Source organism: Ailuropoda melanoleuca, chromosome 13 (assembly GCF_002007445.2).
Source record: "Ailuropoda melanoleuca isolate Jingjing chromosome 13, ASM200744v2, whole genome shotgun sequence".
NCBI lineage: Eukaryota > Metazoa > Chordata > Mammalia > Carnivora > Ursidae > Ailuropoda > Ailuropoda melanoleuca.
The window spans coordinates 41,234,795-41,258,122 of record NC_048230.1 but is presented as its reverse complement, the minus strand read 5'-3'; the positions used below and the strand labels follow the sequence as shown (position 1 = coordinate 41,258,122).

Below are 23,328 nucleotides of genomic sequence, written 5' to 3'. Positions count from 1 at the left end.
GAGCGCACCCGGCGGGGCTGGGGCTGGGGCTGGGCCAGGGCAGCAGCCGCAGGGTCCCAGCTGCAGCGAGCGCACTGGAGTTTCCAGCCAGCTGTGATCAGCTCCGAGGGTGTGCCTGCAAGGCCCCCAGCCAGCCTGGCATCACTGTCGTGCTCTGCGTCCTCACCGCGGCGGACAGTGCTAGAACTCTTCCACGGACGTGCCAGGCCCGACGCATGCGAGCTCGATTCACCCAGAGAATAACCCTCCCGAGACTTAGCTTTAGGTCTGAGAGCCCCCCCAGAGCTGAGGACTGGAGACCCCAGGCACTCGCTGGCTCCTGGCAGGAAAATCAGCTGCACCGGGGCCGCCTGCATCTGGGTTGCCAGACGCGCAGCCCGGCGTGCGGTCAGCCTGCGGTCAAGAGGCGGGTCCTACACCGCAGAGCCCAGGGCTCCCGGAGGAGCTGGGACAGATTCAAGACCACCCCCCGCCCACGTGGCTCTGTCAGATGGCATCTAAGGGAGGCAGGAAACCAGGCTGAAAATAGAACCAGTGTTTGCTCCTTTGAGGGTAACATCCCTCCGACTTGCATGTTGTGGGCCAGCGCCACTAACTCAAGGCCTGGAAAATCAAATGCGTGAGTGAATCTATGTGTTCTGTTCTAATACAGACAAATTCAGTCCTTAGGGTGTGCTGGCCCTTCCCTGCCAAACACCACACACACACACCCACTCATACACACACACACACACACACACACCCCGCTTCTATCCCCACCTCCAGATAAACATGTTGGTGCTTTAATTCCACACCGTGCTGAATTTCATTTATTAAACCCAAAATCAGGACAATCTGGCATCATGAAAGGATTCTTACTGGGGGTTCCTTTCAACAGCCTTTCCCCGAACCCAGCTGAACACACGCTCCGATATCCTGGGAAGGTGCTCACTGAGCAGACTGTGGGCCACCGGGGTCACAAGAGGGGATTGTCATGCACCTGGAGTTTGCAGTATTTCTCAATGACGATGATGACGAAGGCACCACCGTGAAGCTTAAACAAAACAGCCAGTATGAACGCTGGCATTGCTGGGAGGGGAGCTATTCATGATGTCGTCCAAATGTCCAAGGCTCCCCTACTGGAAAGCTGTGTTCTCTGTGCAAGAGCAGGCGGGAGAGGGTCCGGGTCGGGGCCTGGCATTCAAATGCTCTCGGCGCTCTGCACCCCCACGAGGTTAGCTTTCTGTCCTGCCTACACTTTCATGATCTCTGTGATTTCCAGGGGAGAACTGGACCCTAGATGAAGTCCAGTTACACCTTTTGTTAAAATCATGCTCGTCACATCTGCTGCTGCATGTGCAATGGACCGACCACCAATCTGGGAGCCAGGGCAAGAGGTCAAGCCCCAGCTCCACCACCATGGACTCGCTGTGTTACTTTGAGCAAATGCCTTAACCTCTCTGGGCCTCAGTTTCTTCCTCCCAGGCCTAAGAGTGTTGGATTAGAACTGTGATTCTCACCAGGGATGGCTTACCCCCCCAGAGGGCAGTGAGCAATGTCTGGAGACATGTGTCACAAGTAGGGGATGCCACCGGCATCTAGAGGGGAGAGGCCAGGGATACCACTGGACATCCTACGGTGAACCAGACAGCTCGCACAGCAAAGGATTATCCGCCCAGAATGTCAGTGGTGCTGAGGTCGAGAGACCCTGGAGTAGACAAACCCCCGCCCATTCCAAGTCAAGACCGGGCTCTTGGGACGATGGAACAGGACATGCCTTCCCGGGCAGGATGCAAACTGGGAAAGTGGAGAAGGTTCGCTGCCCTTCCTCCACGGTCCTTGAGGCCTTCCAGAGAGCCTGGTGACCTCTCTCAGGAGCTTCCTGCGCTCTGGGAAGAGCAGAGAACAGGTGAGGGCTGACGGCCAAGAGGGCAGAATGTCCCATTTGGGGATCCTCAGAGTGTCGGCGACCACGGCCCAGTCCATCCTGCCTCTGTTTGTTCATTTCCTTAACAGTGGTGACCGGCCAGGCTACCTGACAGGACGGGGCCCCTGCAGGCGACGACCGCGACACCCTTGACAGAGATCCATGTTCACTTCGTATCCCCAGACGCAGAGAGACCCGCCTTCCTCTGACGACAACCCGGTGCCTCGTTCACACGTGTACTGGGAGCCAGAGCCGGCAAAGGATGGCCACGTCCCGACGCCCTGACGCCCGTCCCCAGCAGAGTAGGCTGGCGTCCAGACAAGTGCAGAGAAGTGGCCCCACTTGCAGTTTGTGTCTCCTCCAAACAGAACCAAACAGCTTCTTGGGAGACACACTCAAGTGTTTAAAACTGAGGCAATAAAATAAATCAGTGTTCTCGGAAGACAGCCTGTTGGGTCCTAGGCTGCGCGTTTCTGCTGAGTAAATGCTGACCGGGAGCGCGGATGGCAGGCCCAGGGCTGCATGCCACATGCACAGACGGCAGGCGGCCTCGGACGTGGTCCCCACGAGGGCACCCTCGGCCATCGTGAAAGGTGTCCAGGGAGGACGCCTGGGCTCGCAGGCATTCACGCTGCAATCTATTCCTGCATGAGTTCAACACTTACAACTGTCTCGTTGTCCACAGATGGCTGCCCAGCTGGCCCTGCCCCTCCTGGCTACCTGCGGCCGCCCACCCCGGCCTTCCTGCCCCGACCGGCTGGTCCCTTCGCATTTCTCAAGCGGGTTTTTGTGCTCTTTTTTAAAATCTTATTTTTAAGTCATCTCCATACCCAACAGGGGGCTCGAACTCACAACCCCAAGATCAAGAGTCACGTGTTCCGCTGACCGAGCCCGCCCGGCGCCCCCGAGAGGGTTCTGAAGAGCTGGAAGTGGGTTTTGTCCTACAGCCACCAAACCTGGAGAACCATTTAGGATTAATCAAGTCATTACGTCACTCTTTACACAAAAACCAACATCAGATGCATCAGCGACGTACATGTAAAAAAAATAAACCACGAAAGCACCTGAAGAAAACAGGAGAATTTCACAGGGGGAAGTCCCTTCTGAATAAGATGTAAAACCCAGACGCTCTTAAGGAAAGGAAAAGAAATTTGATGTCATAAGATTAAAATTTCCTACTCAAAAACAAAGAGCCAAAGCCACATGACGAACAGAAGACCGCTGCTCCCATCTCATTCAGAGTTGGAGCCGCAAGCTGGTGACCTCGCAGGAGCCACAAGGCCTTTTGGGGCCTGGCCGCCCCGCCCCCCACCGCTGGCCTCCACACCTCTGTCAGGATAAGCTCCTTTCCGCAGGGGCGACAGCAAACCCTGATGTCACAGAGGCATTTACTTCCCACTCGCACAAGGTCCGTGAGGGTCAGGGAGCTCTCCAAAGCAGCAGCCACACCACGCGGCGACACCGACCCAGGCCGCCCTGGGGAAGTGCTTCCCACACCCCCAGAGGTGACATCACCCATTGGCCAGAGCGGAGCATGTGGGCCCCTGGGAGGTACAGGCGGTCCAGGTACCTGGTGAACTGAGGTTTCTCTGCCACAGCCCTCCTGCTGAACAGATGCCTGTCCCATGGCCGCTGCGTTAGTGCCTCCCTCCTTCTAGAATGTTCTCCCGGAAATCTGCAAGGCTGGCTCCCTCACCTCCTTCAAGTGAGGCCTTTCCTGCTCACCCGGTTGAAGACTGCGACCCCCCATGTCCACTCCATCACCCTGTCCCTCGCCACACTTACTTTCCTCTAGGCACACGTCACCATGTGGGACAACAGTCAGGAGAACGGAGATCATCTTAGCTGTTCCGAACAAAAAGATTTAATATAGGAAGCGGGCTACTCAGGTTTAGAAGAAGAAAGGCACTCAGCCGGCAGCAGTGGGGTTTCTGGAAGCTGGGGCTACAGAGTGGGACACATGAGCAGCCGCGGGGCCTGGGGGGGGTGCAGTCTGAGGGTCACACCACCAAGCCACCCCCACCCTGACCCCATGAAGAAGCTTCTAGTCTAGAACAGGACAACAAGTCAGTTCCACGAAGGTCTTGGGGTTGCACAGAGTCCGTGCAGGGTTCATAGGAGCACGGAGAGCTTTCTGGGGTCTCCTTCCTGGGGGAGTCAGGGTTCCAGGTGCCGGGAACAGCAGGGACAAAGGCCCGGGGGCCAGGCATGGAGAATGGAGCCGTGTGGGGCCAAGGAGGCCCAAGTCCACTGCCAGTCCAGGCTCAGCTCAGCTCCTTTGACAACATGCCTCCGGGAAAAGGGATTCGCATGGATTCCGCTGGGGAGCTTTAGACAGGACTTTCAGAGTCAACAAAGAATAAATTAATTTATCCATCCGCTCCGTCAGAGAACACTCACGCTCCCGGGCCCAGTCGGAGGCCATGAGTAAAGGGAACAAGTGAGGGTCTGGCCCGTAGGTCTGCCCTCTGCACCCCCAGGACCAGGCAGGGAGGCTGCCGCCATCATCAGCCTGCTTTCCCTGGGCCAGCCTGGTCTTTTCGCCCAGCCTCTCGGCGCTCCCTCCAAGCCCTCCTCAGGCTGGGGGCCACAGGGAGGGCTGAGCCAGAGACTCTGTGGCACGTGGTGAGTGTTACTGAGGCAGAAAGGTAAGGTGAGGAGAGCTTCACCGGAGGTAGAACGGTATGGAGAGGAAGACCCCCCCAAAGGACAGCGGGGCAGCCCGGGAACAGTACGGCCTGAGCACAATCCCTGGGCACCTCCCTCGCATCAGCACAGGGACCCCTCTGCCAGATGCTTCCCCGGGGCAGAGGGTGTGGGCCGGCCAAGCAGGGGCTGTCACAATGCCTGACAGCCCCCAGCTCCTAGCTCAGCGGGTTAAGCCAAGGCAGGCACGTTGAAGGGCTGGGAACAGACTCTGACTCACTAAAGACCTCCAGGGGCCTCTCCCCACAGAGCCATGCAGCGTTCTGAAAGCAGAGCGCACCGTGCTCCTCTGAAGCTCGGGCTGAGCTGAGGGCTGGCACCTCAGACAGCGAGTGTGATCTGAGGGGCAAGCACCCCGCAGACTGGCCAGAGCCCCCAGGCCCCAGGAAGCAGGAGCTCCCGCATGAAGCAGGGAGTCCGGACAGGGACATCCCTTCCACAAACCACCGAAGGGTGCTGAGCTTTACACCTGTCCTGGTGCGCAGAGGGTCAGCACAGACCCAGCACACTGCCACGCGGACACCAACACCAACACCGGGGGCGCAGGAGGGCAGTGACATCCCTGCAGGAAGAGCTCGCGGGCACAGCTCCCAGGGCACCCCCGGCAGGGCTCAAGGATTAGCGCAGTGGGGAGGGTCCCTCCCCCTGCCCCCTGCCCCCTGCCCCCTTCTAGGGTGGGGTAGGGCGGGTTCTCAGTGGCAGTCCAGCCTCTGGGAGCAGGGCTCAGGGCCACGATTTTTTGAGGGGTCCATAAAAATGCTTTAATTTCTTTTAAAATGAGAAGAGAAAGGGCAACCCATTCGGGCCCCCTCTCACTCCAGAGAGCTTTCTATATGTTCTCGCCTTCACTTCCTAAACTATCACTCCCCCTTCCTGTGTCCCCAGGTTTCGCTCTTCGACTCCACGGGCCGAGAACCCTGCGGCGCTCACCCCGCTGGCTGTCGTCTGGTGTCTCTCCAGGCCCACTGCAGAGGACGGGCTATCTGGAAGCAGCTCTGTCATCGCAGAGGCTGTCCTCCGCAGGGCCGACAGGTTCAGTCACTTCAAGCATCCTTCTCGTGTCCAGGCTTTAAGTCCCGTCTCCAGCCGGGCCACTTGCCCCCTGAACATACCCGGTGTCTGTAGTTGCGAGGGGTGACATCGTCCTGCGGAAATCCTTCCATGAGAATGGACACACTCTACGGACACACAGCGTGTGATTTAGAAACAGTGACCCCCGGGGCACTTGATGGCTCAGTGGGTGAAGCGTCTGCCTTCGGCACCGGTCATGACCCGGGGGTCCTGGGATCGAGCCCTGCATCGGGCTCCCTGCTTAGTGCGGAATCTGTTTCTCCCACTCCTTCTGTCTGCTGTTCTCCCTCCTTGTGCTCTCTCACTATCTCTTTCTGGCAAATAATAAATAAATAGTCTTTAAAAATAATAATAAAATAAGGAGAAAAAAATGAGTATCTTAACGCTCAGTATATAATGGACTCAGGCTGGATGACACCCATCTTTATACCAACCCGCTCGTGAAGTATACTCGTCAACATTTTTTCGTGAAATGAGGCAAAGGTGCAAGGGCCTGCGGGGCCAGTGTCCGCAAGACCAGAACCTACAAGAACTCAGCTCACGTTCACTCCACGGATGCTCTGGGGGGTGTGCCCCGTGCCAGGCACTGTCCGAGGCCCTGACGGGGACAGAGGCATGAGCACAGCGAACACCTCACCTCATGACCCCGCGGAGCTGTGCCCCCCCTTGTCTTCCGGCTGGTCAAGCCCTCCCCCCCCCACAGAGGGTGATGCGTGGGGAAGAGAGGAAGTGCCAGAGAGACTGGGTACAGCTCTCCAGGGCCCACTGGCCCCCTCCACGGCCCCCGGCTCCAACAGGTGTCCAATCCAACAAGCTATCTGTCCCATTCCGCGGGCACTGGGGTGGAGGGGCGGTCGGGTGCCGTGTTACCCCCACGACCCCCTGCAGCCCTGTGGCCATCTCACTCCCTCTCAGGAAGAGGGAGGAGAGTGTGTCGTTAAGCTTCCTTGTTTTGCTTCTAACTTCAAGCTGTTCTTTCTGGCCTCTCTTTTAGTGGCGTGTCCTCCATCCGATGTCCAGCGTGTTCTCTTCCCAGAGGAGCCCTGTAGGCATGGCAGGCACTGGTGTGTCCTCGGCCCGGGCACAGCACTCTGCTCCCATGCCCTAGGCAAGACCACAACTGTACGGAATGCCTCACGTTTGCAGAGCACTTGGAAGTGAACAACACAGGCTAATCGTCATTTGCGGGTTGTATCCCGACAATGACCCCAGCGAGATGACCTGCCTCTTCCCATTTCATGATCAGCGACGGCGACAAGACGGAAGGGACTTTGGAGGTCTCCCGACTTGGCCTTCACAGGGAGAAGCGGGGCTCGGGGAGGCCAAGTGGCTTGCCCAACGTCCCCCAGCCTGCTGGACTCACAGCCACCTGCTCATGTACAGCCCCCTCCCCCGCTCTGGGCTTGACCATCCTCAAGCCATAAGAGCCGCAACTAGACCATTCTAGACTTTCCCAACTCAGCTTTAACAGTCCATAATATTATTCTACATTCAGAAAAATAAACCTACTGATGGAAAAAAAACCCAAACCAAAACACATACACAGAAACCAGAGAAAGACGATTCCAGATTAACCAGGTTTTTTGGTAAAAGTCAAAGGCTTTGCAATTCCGGGGTCCTGGAGCACACTTCCTGTATTATGTATTAGTCAGGGTTCTCCAGGGAGTTGGAATCAAGAGAACACATATACAGAAGGAGAGCTGATGTAGGGAATAAGCTCGCATGATTATGGAGGCTGACAGGTCCCAAGATCTGCAGCTGGCAAGCTGCAGACTCTGGAGGGCTGGATGGTATTTTCNCTCTCCCACTCCCCCTGCTTGTGTTCCCTCTCTCGCTGGCTGTCTCTATCTCTGTCGAATAAATAAATAAAATCTTAAAAAAAAAAAAAGGAAAAAAAAAANAACCAAAACACATACACAGAAACCAGAGAAAGACGATTCCAGATTAACCAGGTTTTTTGGTAAAAGTCAAAGGCTTTGCAATTCCGGGGTCCTGGAGCACACTTCCTGTATTATGTATTAGTCAGGGTTCTCCAGGGAGTTGGAATCAAGAGAACACATATACAGAAGGAGAGCTGATGTAGGGAATAAGCTCGCATGATTATGGAGGCTGACAGGTCCCAAGATCTGCAGCTGGCAAGCTGCAGACTCTGGAGGGCTGGATGGTATTTTCTGGTCCAAAGGCCAGCAGGTTTGAGACCCAGAAGGAGACGACTTTGTGGTCCAAAGGCAAGAAAAAGCTGATATCCCAGTTTGAAGACCACTAGGCAGGAGAACTCCTCTCTTCCTTTGGGGAGGGCAGCCTTTTGGTCTAGTCAGGCCTTCAAGTGATTGGACAAGGCCCACCTGCATTAGGGAGACCGATCTGCTTCACTCAGGCTGCCCATCTGACTGTTCATCTCATCCAAAAAAGCACCTCCACAGAAACACCCAGGATATGTTTGACCAAGTCTCTGGGGACCGCGAGGCCCAGCCAAACGGACACATTAACTAGGGCACCCCTTCTGAGAGATTTCAGGAGAATGTCCACCCGGGGCTCTGACTTGCAGGGCGGAGCTGGAGAAAGGACGGCATCACCACTCCAGCTGGGGACGGGGGATGCGTGTCTCCCATGTGGCCACAAGGTGGCGCCAGGGGAGGGCCTTCCCTGGCCAGAGCCGAGACTACCTTCGGCTTCAGCAGGACGGCAAGGCTCCCCTGGGGGCTGAGCCTGGGTTTCACTCTGGCTGGAGCGCCAGGACTGTCAGACTGCGGGTGTGGACTCGGTGCAACTCCACCGACACCCACACTGCTCTACAGAGGATGCTGGGAGCGTTCTCCTCCCTGCGGCCAGCCGCTTGGCCCTTGCTGGTTCCCAGAAATAGCCCAGAGGGCAGGCAGCAGACGGCTCTCTCCTTCCTGGGTCCCAGGACGCAGAGCGGCGGGGCTGGGGCACGCGGGCTCAGTATTTGCATATCCGAGGGCTCTTGATTGTCTCTCAGTGGGTCAACACGTGTCAACACGGGTCCCGGAGACCGGGTTCCTAAACCCATAGGCAAGGTCAGAGCGCAGGCCGGGTCCCAGCAAGAGAGTCATGTTACACAGGCAAACTACGTGTCTGAAGCCCTAACGAAAAACACCACCCCCCACAGACCTCTGTGTTATAAAATAAAACACCGATCCAGAAAAGCGCACGAGTCCAACCAATGACTCATGCTCCGGAGCTGCCGGGGTCCCCCACGCCCACGGGGCTTCTCGTGACGACGGCAGGTCAAGACCACCACGGGGCTGGTCCCGCACAGACACATCCGTATCACAGACCAAGCCTCAGATTAACCAGGCGAACGCTGCCACTCGTATGATTACAAAACAGAACCTTTTGCGTTCGCTGTCCCTGTTCCCCACCTCGTTTTTAAAAAGTCGTCTGACATAGACCAGTAGCCAACATGTACCACCCTCTCCCCGACTGCGGCCTCGCTGGCCTCGGGCTACAGACGACACAGCCCGAAAGCCCCCCGTCCTCGGTGTCCCCCTGCACCCTGAGGCTCGGCCTCCCCGGACTTGGCAGGAAGGCGTGTGGCCACCCGCCCTTGACGTGCTGCGTGGACACCGCATGTAGTGTTGCTGGATAGAAATTCCCGGGCTCCCTCTTTCTTTCCTTGAAAATCTCGATGATTCCATTTCTTCCCCCATAAAGCTCAGTCTTTGGAAAACCTGATCTCCCCCCGGATGCCCGTCTCAACAAAGTACTTCTCGGTACTGGCCTCTGGGAGCACTCCCACTTTGCTCGCCTTCAGGCCGTGTCCTTCTCTTCGCCTGTCCTTCCTGATTTGTACGATTTTCCCCCTTCGTGCTCTTCTCTTAGAACCCTAACTGTGGCATTTGTCACTTTGTGTCCTTCTAATTCCATCTCAATTTCTCAAGTGATTTCATTCATTTCTAATTCTTGTCACTTCGTTTCTGAACTTTTCTCATGCGTTCCTCATGTCATGTCTACTCTCTTAAAAAAACCCAAAACACAGACTCTCACACCCAGAGGGCTGGTGGTCACGAGGGGGCCGGGGAGGACGAGGCATAAGCTTCCAGTCATAAAACCGGTCGGCCACGGAGATGAGAGGCTGGGCGCAGGGATGTCAACGACACCGCGACAGGCGGCAGCCACACTGGTCGTGGCGAGCACAGAGCCACGCACAGAACCATTGAATCCGTAGCTGTACCCCGAAACTAATACCACATTGTGCGTTCACTACACTTCAATTAAAAAAAGAAACCGTTTACACTGCGGGTTTTGAAGGCGCATCTTTCCGCCTTTCCTCGTCTGTAGGATGCTCTCCTTGTTCTCAGCTTCATATGGACTTGACTTGGATGCTTTCCTGATGCTTATTTTTATATGAAAGGATGTCCTAAACGTTCAGATGAAAGGGGCTTCAAGAAAGCATTTCTAATTCTACAGAGCTCCCTCTTCTGTTTTTGGGAAGTTTAACAGATGTGTCCTTTTGCTTCCAGAGCTTTCCCGGCCCCAGCCCTGCCTCAGCCTTCTCTCCTTCCCCAGGCCCCGTCCTGCTTAGTTTTCATTCCACTCCTGGAGGCTTCCCTCAGAGTGGGACCCCTCCTAGCAGGGAGCCCCGTCAGGCCGTGCTGGCAGCTCCAAGGGCCGACCCGACCGCCCCACACACCCCTCCCCGCCATCAGGAGGGCTTCCCTGGGGCCCTGCTCCTGTCCGTGAGACTGAACACTGTTGAACCCTGGGGCTTATGACCGTTGCCGCTCTGGGCCTCTGTTCGGGCTTTGTGCAGATACCTCATCACCTAGTTTGGCTGCGAATGTGGTCCATATGGGTTTTCATCATGGTAGAAAATAAATAACAAACGTTGCCATTTTAACTCTTTTTAAGCCCACAATTCAGATGGCCACAGGTTTAAGGCTTTGCAGTCTAGCTGCTATTTTTACATGGGATGCTGCTAACCTGCTTTCCAAGGCCGTTTCAAACAAAACTGATTCACTGGGGGGCGCCTGGGGGGCTCGGTCAGTTGCGCGTCTGCCTTCGGCTCAGGTCATGACCCCGGGGTCCTGGAATAGTGCCCCATGTTGGGCTCCCTGCTGAGCTGGGGGTCTGCTTCTCCCTCTCCCTCTGCTGCTGCCCCTGCTTGTGCTCTCTCACTTGCTCTCTGTCTCTCAAATAAATAAAATCTTAAAAAACAAAAACTCATTCATTGGTTTGTCATGACATTTCATGAGAACACCTCTGCCTTGACCAGAGAACTGACAGGTGCCCTACGCTTGTGTTCAGGTATGAAATGAAGTGACATGTTTAAGGAGAAATACACAGTCAAGGTCTGGCGGGCCGACAGAACGGTGTGACTGTGGTTTGGGACAACCCACGTTGTTGCCGCACTTTGAGACGGCTGACGGACAGCGGTCAACAGCTGCTCACCTGTTTCTCCCGCTGTCACCGTGAGAAGCCAATGCTAAACCAACAGCTTGGTAAAAGCAGGCCTGACTCGAGGGCTGGCAGAGAACTCAGAGCAGGAAGGGAACTGGCATAAGCCCTGCCCTTCCTCCAGCAACACGCTAAGGCATCTGGAAGGCATGCAGCTGGTGCTGAGGTGGGAATGACGCGCTACCTCCCTTGACTGCTAACAAGCTCAAAACTCAGACGGGGCTACGGATGTGCGGACATTCACGCACCTTCCCGCCACCCCACATCCTGGTCCGCCCCCTCAGCCAGCTCCCACAGACCCTGACCAGGAAAGCAAACAGCTCCTGGCCAGAGGCAAGCAGGCGGTGAGTCTGTCCTGGCCTGCTCTGCCCTCCTGGGCCCTGCCACCCCTGCACACCACTGGCAGGCAGCCGGCGACGAGGTGGCCCAAGTTTCTGAAGGTCTACACCTGCCCATTTTCTTTTTTTCTGAAGCCACGTGATTCAAGGATCCGTTTTATTCCTGAAGAAAGTGTCTCAGGCAGCATATGCCACGAGCCGTGTTCGGCCTCACGGGGTCCAAGGAACACTTCCTGTGGCAGTGAGCGAACTGTGAGCGCTGGGTGTCCTCTGTGGGTCAGCCGCTCAGAGCTGCGATCTGCCTGCAGGATCGCCCACGCTCCTGCAAAACGGTCCCGCGCAAGCGACGCTCTGCTCTGGAACTTCTAGAATCCCAGAGCCCTGGCTTCAGATTCCGTCCGCAACCTCTAAAATCTCCTAAGAATGTCACCCTCTCCAAGGGAGGCTGCCGCTCATAGGAAGAAAGAGACATTCTCTTCTTTAAACAGTTCACATTTATTATTGATAACAGTAAAAAAATCTTTTAAAGACTATCAGTATTGTATTACCAAGAGTGAGGTAATATGTTTACAAAACATTTACAGAATTTGATATGCAAATAATGAATTTAAGAAAAAAAGTGAGTTAAGACACTAGTAATAGAGGGGAAACCAAAAGAACCCTTAGTGCCGAAAAAGGTGGAGTGTGGGAAGTGAGGGCACTGGAAGCAGACACGCAGTCCGGTCTGCGCGCCCGCGGCCCCTCCAGGGAGAAGCAGGCGCGTGTCGCTCAAGAGCAACCCTGCAGGCGTCTGCGCAGTGATGTGCTTTGAACACAGAGCCCGTTCGGCTCTCTGGGGACAAGACAGTGCCACTTCTGAGTCAACTTAAAACGAACACGTCTTCGGACTGGGGAAGGGGGGGATGGCTGCAACTCAAACAGTTCTACAAACATCCCTGGGCTGAGGAGGACTGTGGAGGGAAGCGTTTTCTTGGCAGCTGTCAGCAAAATCGCCATCTGAGACACAGAGAAAGAGAGAAAGAAAGAGAAGGAAGGGACCACCTTCAGGTCCTTATAATTTAGAAGCAGGAAGCACTGATCGGAGCAGCACAGGTGCACTATCTAACCCTGCGGTGCTTTCTAGAAACAAGGCTTTAGGTGCCAATGGTGAACGTATTTCTTCAAAGGAAACACACTCCGGGAAGGCCGGCAACCGCGGAGAAGCGCAGTCGTGGGTGCGCGGGCCGCCTCGGGGGCCTCACTGACTGGGCGCCCGGGCGCTCCCGCAAGTCCCCTAGGGCTCGCCCGCGGAGCACACACGCCCTCCACACACTCACCCACTCCGCGGCCACCCACCTCGGGCCTCGAGAGCAGACGGGAAGCAACGCGGCCCAGGGCTTCCGTGCCCCTCACGGCCACGTGAGTTTTGGCACAAATCTTAAAAGCTTAAAAACACAGCCTCTTCCAACACACGACACCACACATCACATCCTTCCCACAAACGCTAACCCAACGCAACATCCAGACAGATTCGCAAATGACCTGCTTTTCCCATAAAAAGCTGAAAACAACATGGGCCAACACAAGAACGCCACGCTTTCTAATCGGGAATCAAAAACAAAACACAAAAGGCAAACCAAGCTCATACTCTGATTTGCTTCTAAGAAGAATCCCTTGTAACTTGATCTCACTTTCTACTTGCCTCGTTCCTCACCAACGCCACACTGACGCCCACCCCACAACACCCCCACCCCCACACACTGCCACACTCACCCACGTGTGCCCCCCACGCATTGCCACCCATTCCAAACACCCACCCCATGCACTGCCTCACTCACATGCATGTGCCCCCCACGGCTACACTCACACGCACAAGCACACCCCCCACACATGTGCGCCCCACTGCCACACTCGCGCACACACAAACGCACTGCCACACTCACACGCGCACCCCACCACTGCCACACCCACCCCGCATGTGTGCACACGCAAACACAGCCCCACACGTCCGCAAGTTCCTGCTATGCAGCAGCGGGGCCCCTGTAAACCACACGCTCTCCTGGAGCGGCCACACGGCAAGAACGCTCATCAACGCAAAGGAACACTGCACAACTTCAGAATGGCAAATGTGACTGAGTCTTCACAATAGCCTTCTAGTGACTGGAAAGACCACGTGGGCTCTGACGCTATCAAGCTAAGAGGAGGCACAGGGGACGTAAGTCCAGAGTGAGTTCAAAACTAGCATTCGCAGGTAAGAACACCACACCAGAAGGAAAAGGGAAAGAATCCCTTCCGCGCAAGTTCACATACAGAAAAACCCTGCTCTGAAAGTACCAAAAAGATGTGGAAAGGAGGAAAGAGAAGCTGTGTTTAATGGTGGCGGTGCTCTCCTGGTGCCGTGGGGGGACCCCGAGAGCCCCTGGGCCTAATCGCACCCGCTGCGGGACAGCGGATCACCTGCTCCCCACGGATGCAGCGCTGCCCGGAGGACAGGTGCCTAGAGGGCAGCCCCTCAATCCGTGGGCCGTGCCGGCAAACAGCAGAGGGTGACACTGTGACATGGTGTGGGGACGAGCTGGCAGTTCCTGCTCCGTGTAGGAAGGTGGGTCACCTCTGAAGGGCTGTGTAGGAATTCATCCGCTAATGGACAGGGTGTGGAGGTTGCTGGAAACATTTTTTGCATCAACATTTGAGACGAAGTCAACCTCTTAATTGTATATAAACTACTTTTCTTTCACAAGAGCCCTTGTGCTCTGGGTTGATTTTGTGCACGCTGTATACAAAATCTATGGCTATGGAGTTCAGAGTTAAAACTACCTGTCGAGATAGTCTGGGATCAAGGACTACATTTGCCGTCTGGACAGCTATCTGCTACCTAGAGGGTGAGGAGTCTGCACAGTGTGGCCGCCGGGCGGGTGGCGGAGCGCGGCGGGCTGTCCGAGGAGGCGCGCTGTCCCCTCTGCGCCCTGGGCACGGGCGCTGCGGCACTACCTGGAAATCATGGAGCTGGACTGAGACTGGCTGGACGAGGTGGTGGCGGCGCTCAGCTGGGAGAACCCGCTGTGGCTGGACTCCAGGCTGGTCATAGAGCCTCTGCGAACAGCACAGGGAGGGGCAAGGCGTGAGGACCCCACCGAGGGCCCACTCAGACCCCACCACACCCACAAAGCAGGCTCCCCCAGAACCGCGGCTCCCTGCTGGCCCGGCCCGCGGATGACGTCATCAACCGGCCACAACGAAGGGCCCAGAGGCTGTGCCACCCGCCCGAGCCCCGTGGGACTTGCAGAGCCCCCCTCCCCCCCGCCACCCGTGGTGCTGCGGGCCGGGGGGCAGGGAGCCCGTACCGGAAATCCTCGGAGCCGATCACTTCGGTGTAGTACATCACTTTGCACTTGTGGGACGACACCTGCAGGGAGGCCAGCACGTCGTCCACGCGGGGCAGGCTGGTGGCGGCGCACGCAGGCATGCTGTGGAACCGCCACTGCAGAATGTAGAAGCCCGGCCACCTCGTCACGTGGGAGCCCTGGAACGAGCCAGGCACCGCCGATGAGGGCCTACTTCCAAGTGCTGCCCCTCCCCGGCCCCGGCGGGCAGCGCCCGCACCTTCCCCGAGCCCACGCGGACCCAGCAGCGACGGCCGGCCGTCTCAGGGGCTGCAGGACCAGTCGACTACCTGCTCCGGGGCCAGGCCCATGGCACCTCCCCGGCCCGCCGGCCCTGCAGCACGGCCCCTCCCAGGTGCTGCGCAGGCCTTGGGGCAGAAAGGCCACAACAGAAGCGGGCTCCTGGTGGGGTGGGGGGTGAGAGAGCTCAGGGGGCTCTTCATTCAGCCTTAAGGGGGCCAAAGATGATCACGTGACCAGGCAGTACCCTCTTGGACCTGCTTCCAGTGATCTTCCTAGAGCATTCTGGTGAAAGGGATGGCAATCTAAGGTAGAATGTCAAACTATGAAAATTATCTTCTCCATTTATTCTGGAGCTTGAGCCATTCATTACTTTTAAAATTAAATAAAATACTCTGGCTTATTCTACTTCTCAGACCATCAAACACTGACAGACTCTTCCCTGAAAACTGTAAAGGCAGCAAAATTATGCATCTATTACGCGGGCCAGAAGCACCCAAGAACCACCGTTCTGAGTACAAGCACTCAAAATAACCGGCCAAACTTTAAAAAATGAACTGACAGAGCATCTTTCAATGAGTGAGAATGCTCAGTAATGACGGTTAATAGTTCCCCCAGCACATGCTTGTCTCCGTGCTATTCAGGGTGACTGTCCTCTCGGTGGAAGTCTGGATCCCAGCTGTCCACGTGCACAGAATGCCTTTCCCTTCCTTCCACGTCGCTTTTGTGGAACTAACTTCTGAAGAAAACTCACGCACTTTAGATAAAAGTCACAGACTCATTCCAAAACCCCTGCTCAGGTCTGAGTTCCTTCCCTTCGGAGTCTCACGGGCTTCGTGGGTCTTTCTGACCCGTAACTAACATGGGACACGCCTGCGGGCTCCCCCGCAGACAGACGGTGCCAGCCACGCAGGACAGCAACAAAGCAGAAGACGTTCCTTTTGAAGACAAAACACCCGAGCTGCGGCGAGGCACAGACGGCTCTACCTGCACGCTTTCCCCTTCTCTGCAGACCAGCGGTGACTCCACCATGCTGTAGTCACGGCCCAGCTGCCAGACTCTGTCTATTAGCTGCACGTTGTTCCCTCCTGGGGAGGTGATGCTGTGCGCCCCCAGGGAGTCCTTTTTGGGAGGCTGCGGTGACCTTTTGGAGTGGTAGATGTTGAAGACGATGTCCCCTTTGCACACGTCAAAATCCCAAGTGATCACTGAAGAGGCGTCCACAATCTGAATGAGGATCTGGAGAAAGAGACTGCATTAAGCAACCAAGGTAAGCACGAGCCCCCGGGGCCCTGTGCTGACACCGTGGCAGCTTCGTCCCTGGGCGAGCTTCTGGGCCCAGCCGTGTGTGTTGTGTGAGGGAGGGAGACCTGTCCTGTCAGCCGTCGCTTCACGTGCACCCAGCTTCTCCTGCTCTCCCACGTCCCAACCTTCCTGCTCCGTGTCACGTGCCAAGCTCCAGGCTCTCCCTGGGCTACACCTGCCGCCCGGATTTCCCACTGCACGAGCCTCAGCACTCTGACACACAGACTCCTAGCCGTGAAAATGCCTTAACGACACAGAGCAGAAGTGACTCAAGATGGTACAGAAGTGGTTCCATGGATTGTTCCAGGCTGGTGAGCACAAGGACAGTCCCAGAGAAGGTGGGAGCTAAATAAAGGGCACAAGGAGGAACAGAAGGAAGGGATCCAGGGAGGGGGAAGGGACAGAGACTCCGAAGGAACAGAGGCAGCTGGGGCAGGGTGGGGAGAAAAGAGCTACGTGGCATGGGGCAGGGGAAGGGGCTGCGGGGACTGAGCGCCAACCTAAAACCCCAACTTCCAAGCGGCGCCCTAGAAAGGTTCCCAGCAGGGAACGATCAAAGTCATAGGGCTTCAAACATTACTGTGGGAGGGACATGAGATGGGAACCCAGCTGTGAGATGTCAGCTGAGGCCAGCCGCGCCCCCTCCTCCCTGTGACACCCGTCTGCTTGCTCTTCGGCGCTGCGCCCATCCTCAGGTCCCCACTGCGGCTTCTCACTGCACAAATACCGCCTCGGAATCTCCCTAAAGAGCAGATCCCACAGAGCACAACAGTCCTGTCTGGGAACGGCGACAGTCCTTCTGCGGCAAAGTGGCTCCCCAGGGGCAAAGCTCCGCAGAGACGCAGCCCCCTCTGCTGACAAGCACCTCCTTCCCGCACTCACCGTGGGGACACTGAATTCAGCCTTTATTTCAAGGGTCTCATGTCCTTGATTTGTGTTTTACTGAATCCCCAAAGCAAGGTTAGCGTCCTGATGTAGGAAACCCACATTTCACAGATACCCTGGGAGCACGAGAAACGTCCTGTGCCACGGAATCCTCTACCACAGACAGGAGCGCATTCCCCCATGAGAAACAGGGACTCCACCTCCTCAAGCCTGGTCTCCAAATAAGGAATTAATATAAATAATCCTCAAGGCACAGTCGTGAAAATCTGAGACTTCCCTACAGAATGTACGAGCGAGGCAGACCAAGCCTGCCTCTATCTGTTCACACAGCGACAGCACCCACCTGCGCCACACGTGGCGGGCCGGCCACGCTAGCACACACACCGGCGAGGACGAGCAGCGGATGGCAGTAAGGGGTTGGCTCCCGGCCACCGCCATGGGCCTGAGCCCACAGCCCTGTGCACTGAACGCTGGCTCGGCGCCCAGTGCCACCGTCCTCAGCAACCACCCCGAGGCACAAACAAAGCTGTGCAGAGCTCAGGAAAGGTGACTTGGTCGTGAGCCCTCACAGCTCGGACCACTCACCATGTCACAGGACATACAGTGTTTGCAAAACACAGGAATGCTCTTGCTTCCACACCAAATGTGACAGCGAGAAAGGAAAACAGAGATGTGCTGCTTTCTCCTCACTCCATCTGACTTACAAAAATGGGCAAATTCCTTAACAATTATAAATAACCGAAGCCCGGTCACAAAAAAAACAGAAAATGAAACCAGCCCTACAGAATTGTTGGATAAACTAAATTTAAGAGTCAACAATCTCCCACAGGAAAGCCCTTCCACATGCCACTCCTCCCTGTGCTCAGGGCTCTCTGGTAAAGCAGAGGTCGGGAGGCCTAATCTCCTTCAGGGCGCAGATCCTTGAGAGATGCCTGTCCTTCAACGCAGACTTTCAACTTCAACTAAAAGTTAAAAAAAAAAAAAAATCTAAAGACAAAGACCAGAAAAAGGATTTGGTTCTTCTAAAGTAAATCTTATTGGGAAGACCGGCTGAAGAAGGGCTCTGCGGGGAGAAGGGGCCCCGCCACCCCGGGCCCTCGGCGCGGACGGCGCACCTCGTGCGGGGCTCCTTTGAAGACGCTTGCAGACTGGTAGATGGTCTCGGTCCAGAGCCGGAGGTCTTCGTTCTCCAGCTCCTCCGCAGTCCTGTACAGGGACTTGGGGACCAGTCCGCCCTCGGGCACCTCACACTGGAAACACAAACACAGCAGTAAAAGCTGTGCCCGTGGAAGGGACGCTCTGAAAACCAAGACTCCGTCAAGGGCCAGGCCCCGGCTGGCGCGATGTCCCCGGCCGCTTGGGGAATGGAACACACTGGCAATGTCGTAACACCTTCTGCAGGACTTAGTAACATAAATTGTCTTTTTTTTTTTTTTTTTAAGATTTTTTATTTATTTATAAGACAGAGATAGAGACAGCCAGCGAGAGAGGGAACACAAGCAGGGGCAGTGGGAGAGGAAGAAGCAGGCTCCCAGCGGAGGAGCCTGACGTGGGGCTCGATCCCATAACGCCGGGATCACGCCCTGAGCCGAAGGCAGACGCTTAACCGCTCTGACACCCAGGCGCCCCAGTAACATAAATTGTTAAAACCTCTTAAATATACATGTCTTACTGTTTACTACATGAGAACACGCTGAAGCTAATTTACCACAGAATTTACACTACTAGTATGAGGTACGGGACTCCATTACTAACACCGGTTCATGGAAGAATTATAAGCAGTTACACTGCACTGTAAAGAGAAAACACGATATTAAGTAAAGTTTTATTCTCAGCAACTACAGGCAGGTTTTATTATAAGCTGTGACAGTTAATATATAAATAACCAACGATGAAAGCTGCGTTATCTAACCCGAGTCGGAAGATTAGTCCACAACACCAGACAAAAAATAATTAAGGAGAGCCCCTTCTGAATCCGCTTGAAACAGGCGAGGTTGAATTAGAATCCATATACCTTACGCATTTCCTAGTTGACCTTGACCTAGTGACTCAACACTGAAGTTCACAGAATCCCAGCACGTCCTGCACCAGCGGCCCTGGGAAGCGATGACCCCGGGAGCACACGCGGAGGCCCCGTCAGAAGACCTCAGACGGACCCGGCGCAGGGAAGCAGGGAGCGCAGGAGAGACGAGAGCCTCGGCGCCAGAGCCTGGACCCATGGATGAAAGAGGACTCTCACCGTGGGGGACGAACCGTGGTCGGTCCGGTGTGCCGTGAGTCAGGTCTCCCTCTGCTCCAGCTCACAATCAGAAGAACCAGCCACTTGGGACCGTTCTTAACGTGAGCGGTCTGTGAGCCGCTACATGGCCGCCCTCCCAGTTTAATCTCACGGCCCTCGGTAAGGGAGGGTCCCGGGACTCCCCTGCCCCCCGCTCCGCACCGTGCTGACGCCTGCAATTCCTGACAGTAGGACCGAGGCCCTGAAAGCTGAATCTGGGTGCTGTTCAACTCCACTAACCAACCCCAACAACTCCCCTGAAAACCCAGTTCGTTAGCTAAATACGTGCATCAAATCCAGCGTGTACACATCTCAAAGGGACTTTACTTTCTGTGAGGAGGATACAGGTCCTTTCTCTAAAGAGAACCAGACTCCCCTCTGGCTTCAGCTGTTTCTTCAGGAAGCCACCTGGGCTCTGCAGCCTTCGGTCTTCCCCGCGCTCGTCCGCCGGGCACACCCCAGGGGCTATAATGTCCTCAAGGACCCTCATCACAGTTCAGGGCACAGAAGTGGACGTGGCTGCCTGATAACCTAGCAACGCCATGTACACAAAACCCCAGATTGCAGAAGTAGTTCCCTTAATGTGTCCCCTTCAAAATGTTACCCTTACTTGTTGTCAAGGGGGAGATCTTGCAGAATCATTTTGAGTTTTAAAGTACTTCTATAGGGGCGCCTGGGGGGCGCAGCGGTTAAGCGTCTGCCTTCAGCTCAGGGCGTGAACCCAGCGTTATGGGATCGAGCCCCACATCAGGCTCCTCCGCTAGGAGCCTGCTTCTTCCTCTCCCACTCCCCCTGCTTGTGTTCCCTCTCTTGCTAGCTGTCTCTATCTCTGTCAAATAAATAAATAAAATCTTGAAAAAAAAAATAAAGTATTTCTATAAAATGCACAGCTCCTCAAAACAGTTATAAGAAATCTGATCTGCACAAAACTGAGTGAATAAAGCAAGCTACAATTATATTAGGCTTGAAACAAATTCTTGTTAGTATCTAACAATGAAGAAATGTGCATATTGTCAACAATTACCTAAACAGGTTCTCTGTAATTTAACCCGGTTCAGAGATGTCAGCCAAATAAAGAAAAATTAAAAAACACAATAATCCAAACTAAAATTTCTGAAAATCATTTGTACCAACCAACACCCACCTTTCCTAGCCACCCCTGTAAAAAGCAGCCAAATGTATAGCTGCTTGCCTAAATACATACCACGCACTCCCCGCTCAGGAAATCTGGAATAATCTCTTTATCAATGTAGTCCAGCAGGCCTCCAGGACCCTGGTAGTCATTTCCTGCATAAATCAGGAATTTCCTTCTGGTGTTGTCATCAATGAATGGACTAACCTGTAAGTAATGAGAAAAGACCCTGTAGTCATTTTGCTTTGCTGTCTGATTTCCAAAGATTAAAATTACAGTGTGACAGTATGAGTGGGTGGGGGCGGGTAGGGCCAGGGAGTCTGATACACTTTTTCCATAAAGTCTATTTTCATGACAAAAGGATTCTCATGAATTCTTTCTTCCTTTAAACGATTTGAGAAAGTGTGTATCTTTCCACATTTGTGATTTCCTGATTAGTTAAGACAAACAGAAACAGGGATACGAATGCACGCCTATCCGCCTTCTCCATGACTGTCTCTACAGCATGGCCCCCGAACCCACCAGTGTCCAGAGGACAGGGAACACGCGGGGAGCGCGGAGGATGAGGAGGCGGCCGAGCGTCTCGGGGTAGTTGGCCTCCACCACCTCTATGATGCGCAGCAGGGCCTTGACGCCGGGTCTCCATAGGTGGCGCATATTCAGTCCCTCCAGGTCCACCAGGCAGGTCCACGAACTGCAGGGGTGCAGACGTGTGAGCTACTCACTAGAGACAGCATGCGTGCAAACCAGGTCCTAAGCTATCTTCTTCTTGATACTACGAAACAGTCATTCATATCCGTTTCCAAAAAAAGACCAGTTTCTAAAAATTAAAGTGTTATGAACCATATTTTTATCTACTTGTATGACACATACGGGATCAGTGTGGTGGGACCAATACCTGAAATAGCAAAACCTCAATGGCTAATTGACAATAACAACCTCATTTGGACACGTTTGTGACCCGGCAGGGCACAAATCTGGCTTTTTAACACACAGTGTGACCGACTGCAAGAAGCTCTTCTTCCACAAATACCTACTGAAGCCAGCAGTGTCTCAGGAGCCGACAATACAGCAGGGAAGGAAAAGCCTCGCAACCCCTTCCTGTCATGGAGGAACTTCCGTCCCCGTTAACCTGCTGTGCCTTTCTAGTGCCCACCTCCAAACCACAGCACGTTTTCCAAATAGCTTACCATAACTACAAGTATGGCTGAGAAATAGAGAACAATTTCCTTGTGCCCCTGCAACTAAACCCAACCAAGCACACCAACCTGTGACCCTGGGCTCCCAAGGACCGTGCGGACTAACCAGACAGGCCGACCCACTAAGACTGAGGTGACAGCAATGTCTCACTCGGGGTTAGAAATACCAAAATCCAGCACCTATCCCTCCCAACTGACCGAATTACATAGTTATCTATCTTCTGCCTTCTGGAACACTGCAGAAAATGGGAAGAGATTTAGATTTGGTTCTCGAAATCTCAAAGCCTAAAAATCAAACCAGATTTTGGTCCTAAAAGTCAACTAGAAATATTTACCTCACATTCTCAATAAGCTGGAAGGAAAAACAAAATCAACATCTACCTGATAGGTCGACCGAAGACCTTTGTATTTTCTTCACACCGTCTCAGCCCTTCTTCATTTACGGAGAGAACCTATGTGTAAAATGGCCATATAAAAAGCCCATGATTAGTCTAAGTAACACCACTGTGTCAAGCTATGAACCAAAGTGACAATGATACAGCCCTCTGAGCAGGGAGTCTGATGCGGGACTCGATCCCAGGACCCTGGGACCACGACCTGAGCCAAAGGCAGATGCTTCACTGAATGAGCCCCTCCGACGCCTGTTTGGTTTATAATTTATGCACACTCTTCTCTTCCTAACTGTCCACACTGTGGAGGCTGAAGTGGATGGGGAGCCTGGAGTGCGGGGGGCAGGAAGGGAGCATTTATAACTATCCAGGTAAGAGCTGTGAGGACCTGCAGGTAAGCAAGTGTCGGGCAAAGAACACTAGGAAGAGGTCTGATCCTAGACGTGGCTCAAAGGGAGAGGGGGGCTGGGACCAAGCCAATGGAACAAGACGACCCAAAATCAGTCCCCACGACGTCATTTGAGTGGCTATACAGATTTTTTGCTGATACTTCCCTGTGAAAGACATTTTTATAACTTCCGTGCCCTCTTTTGAAATTTTAAATATGTATTACTAGAGTGGCCTTCCCAATGACAAAAGCACTCCCTGCTTGCTGTACCAGCTGTAAGGCCACCATCCTGCTGGCAAAGGACACACTTACATATCGCAGCAGAGCCTCCTCCCCGAGGGCTCTCACCAAGCCCTTGGTGTCCATCTGTCCCAGCCTGAGCACGTACAGTGGCCGCCCGTCTGCAGGAGGGGAAGGAAAGGTATGGTCAGCACCGTTCCTGATGAGCAGCTGACAGTACAACTCTAGGAACCTTAACAAGGAGCGTGCTTTCCCACTTAGAAGCCGCAGCTGGCCGTGTGTTGCAGGAGACCTCCAGCCGCTGCCCCTCAGCCCAGGAGGAGAGGCCCCAGGCACCATTCAACCTCTCATCTGGCTCCAACCACGGGTACTGACTGGGGCCATCACTAGGCTCGGACCCTCCCTTAAACCACCAGGGGGTTGAGCAGAACTGACTTTCAACAGCCGGGGGGTGGGGGGGACCTCAGAAGA

At 54.7% G+C, this 23,328-nt stretch overlaps 1 protein-coding gene across 5 annotated transcripts in view; it reads right to left on the bottom strand.

Annotated features, from left to right (window-relative positions):
• The window catches only part of SEC14L1 (SEC14 like lipid binding 1), a 68,384-nt gene that overhangs the window by 4,547 nt on the left and 40,509 nt on the right, over positions 1-23,328 (bottom strand). For 4 of the 5 annotated variants that reach the window (XM_034641653.1, XM_034641655.1, XM_034641654.1 and 1 more), the window contains 8 exons: positions 22,930-23,018; positions 22,222-22,292; positions 21,164-21,335; positions 20,714-20,848; positions 18,347-18,481; positions 16,029-16,280; positions 14,763-14,941; positions 14,410-14,511 (listed from right to left, as the gene is read on the bottom strand). In XM_034641653.1, coding sequence (XP_034497544.1) covers positions 14,410-14,511; positions 14,763-14,941; positions 16,029-16,280; positions 18,347-18,481; positions 20,714-20,848; positions 21,164-21,335; positions 22,222-22,292; positions 22,930-23,018 — 1,135 coding nt within the window. Of the gene's footprint in view, positions 1-11,915; positions 14,512-14,762; positions 14,942-16,028; positions 16,281-18,346; positions 18,482-20,713; positions 20,849-21,163; positions 21,336-22,221; positions 22,293-22,929; positions 23,019-23,328 lie in introns of those variants that run through there. The other variant, XM_034641656.1, reaches the window with a different exon arrangement.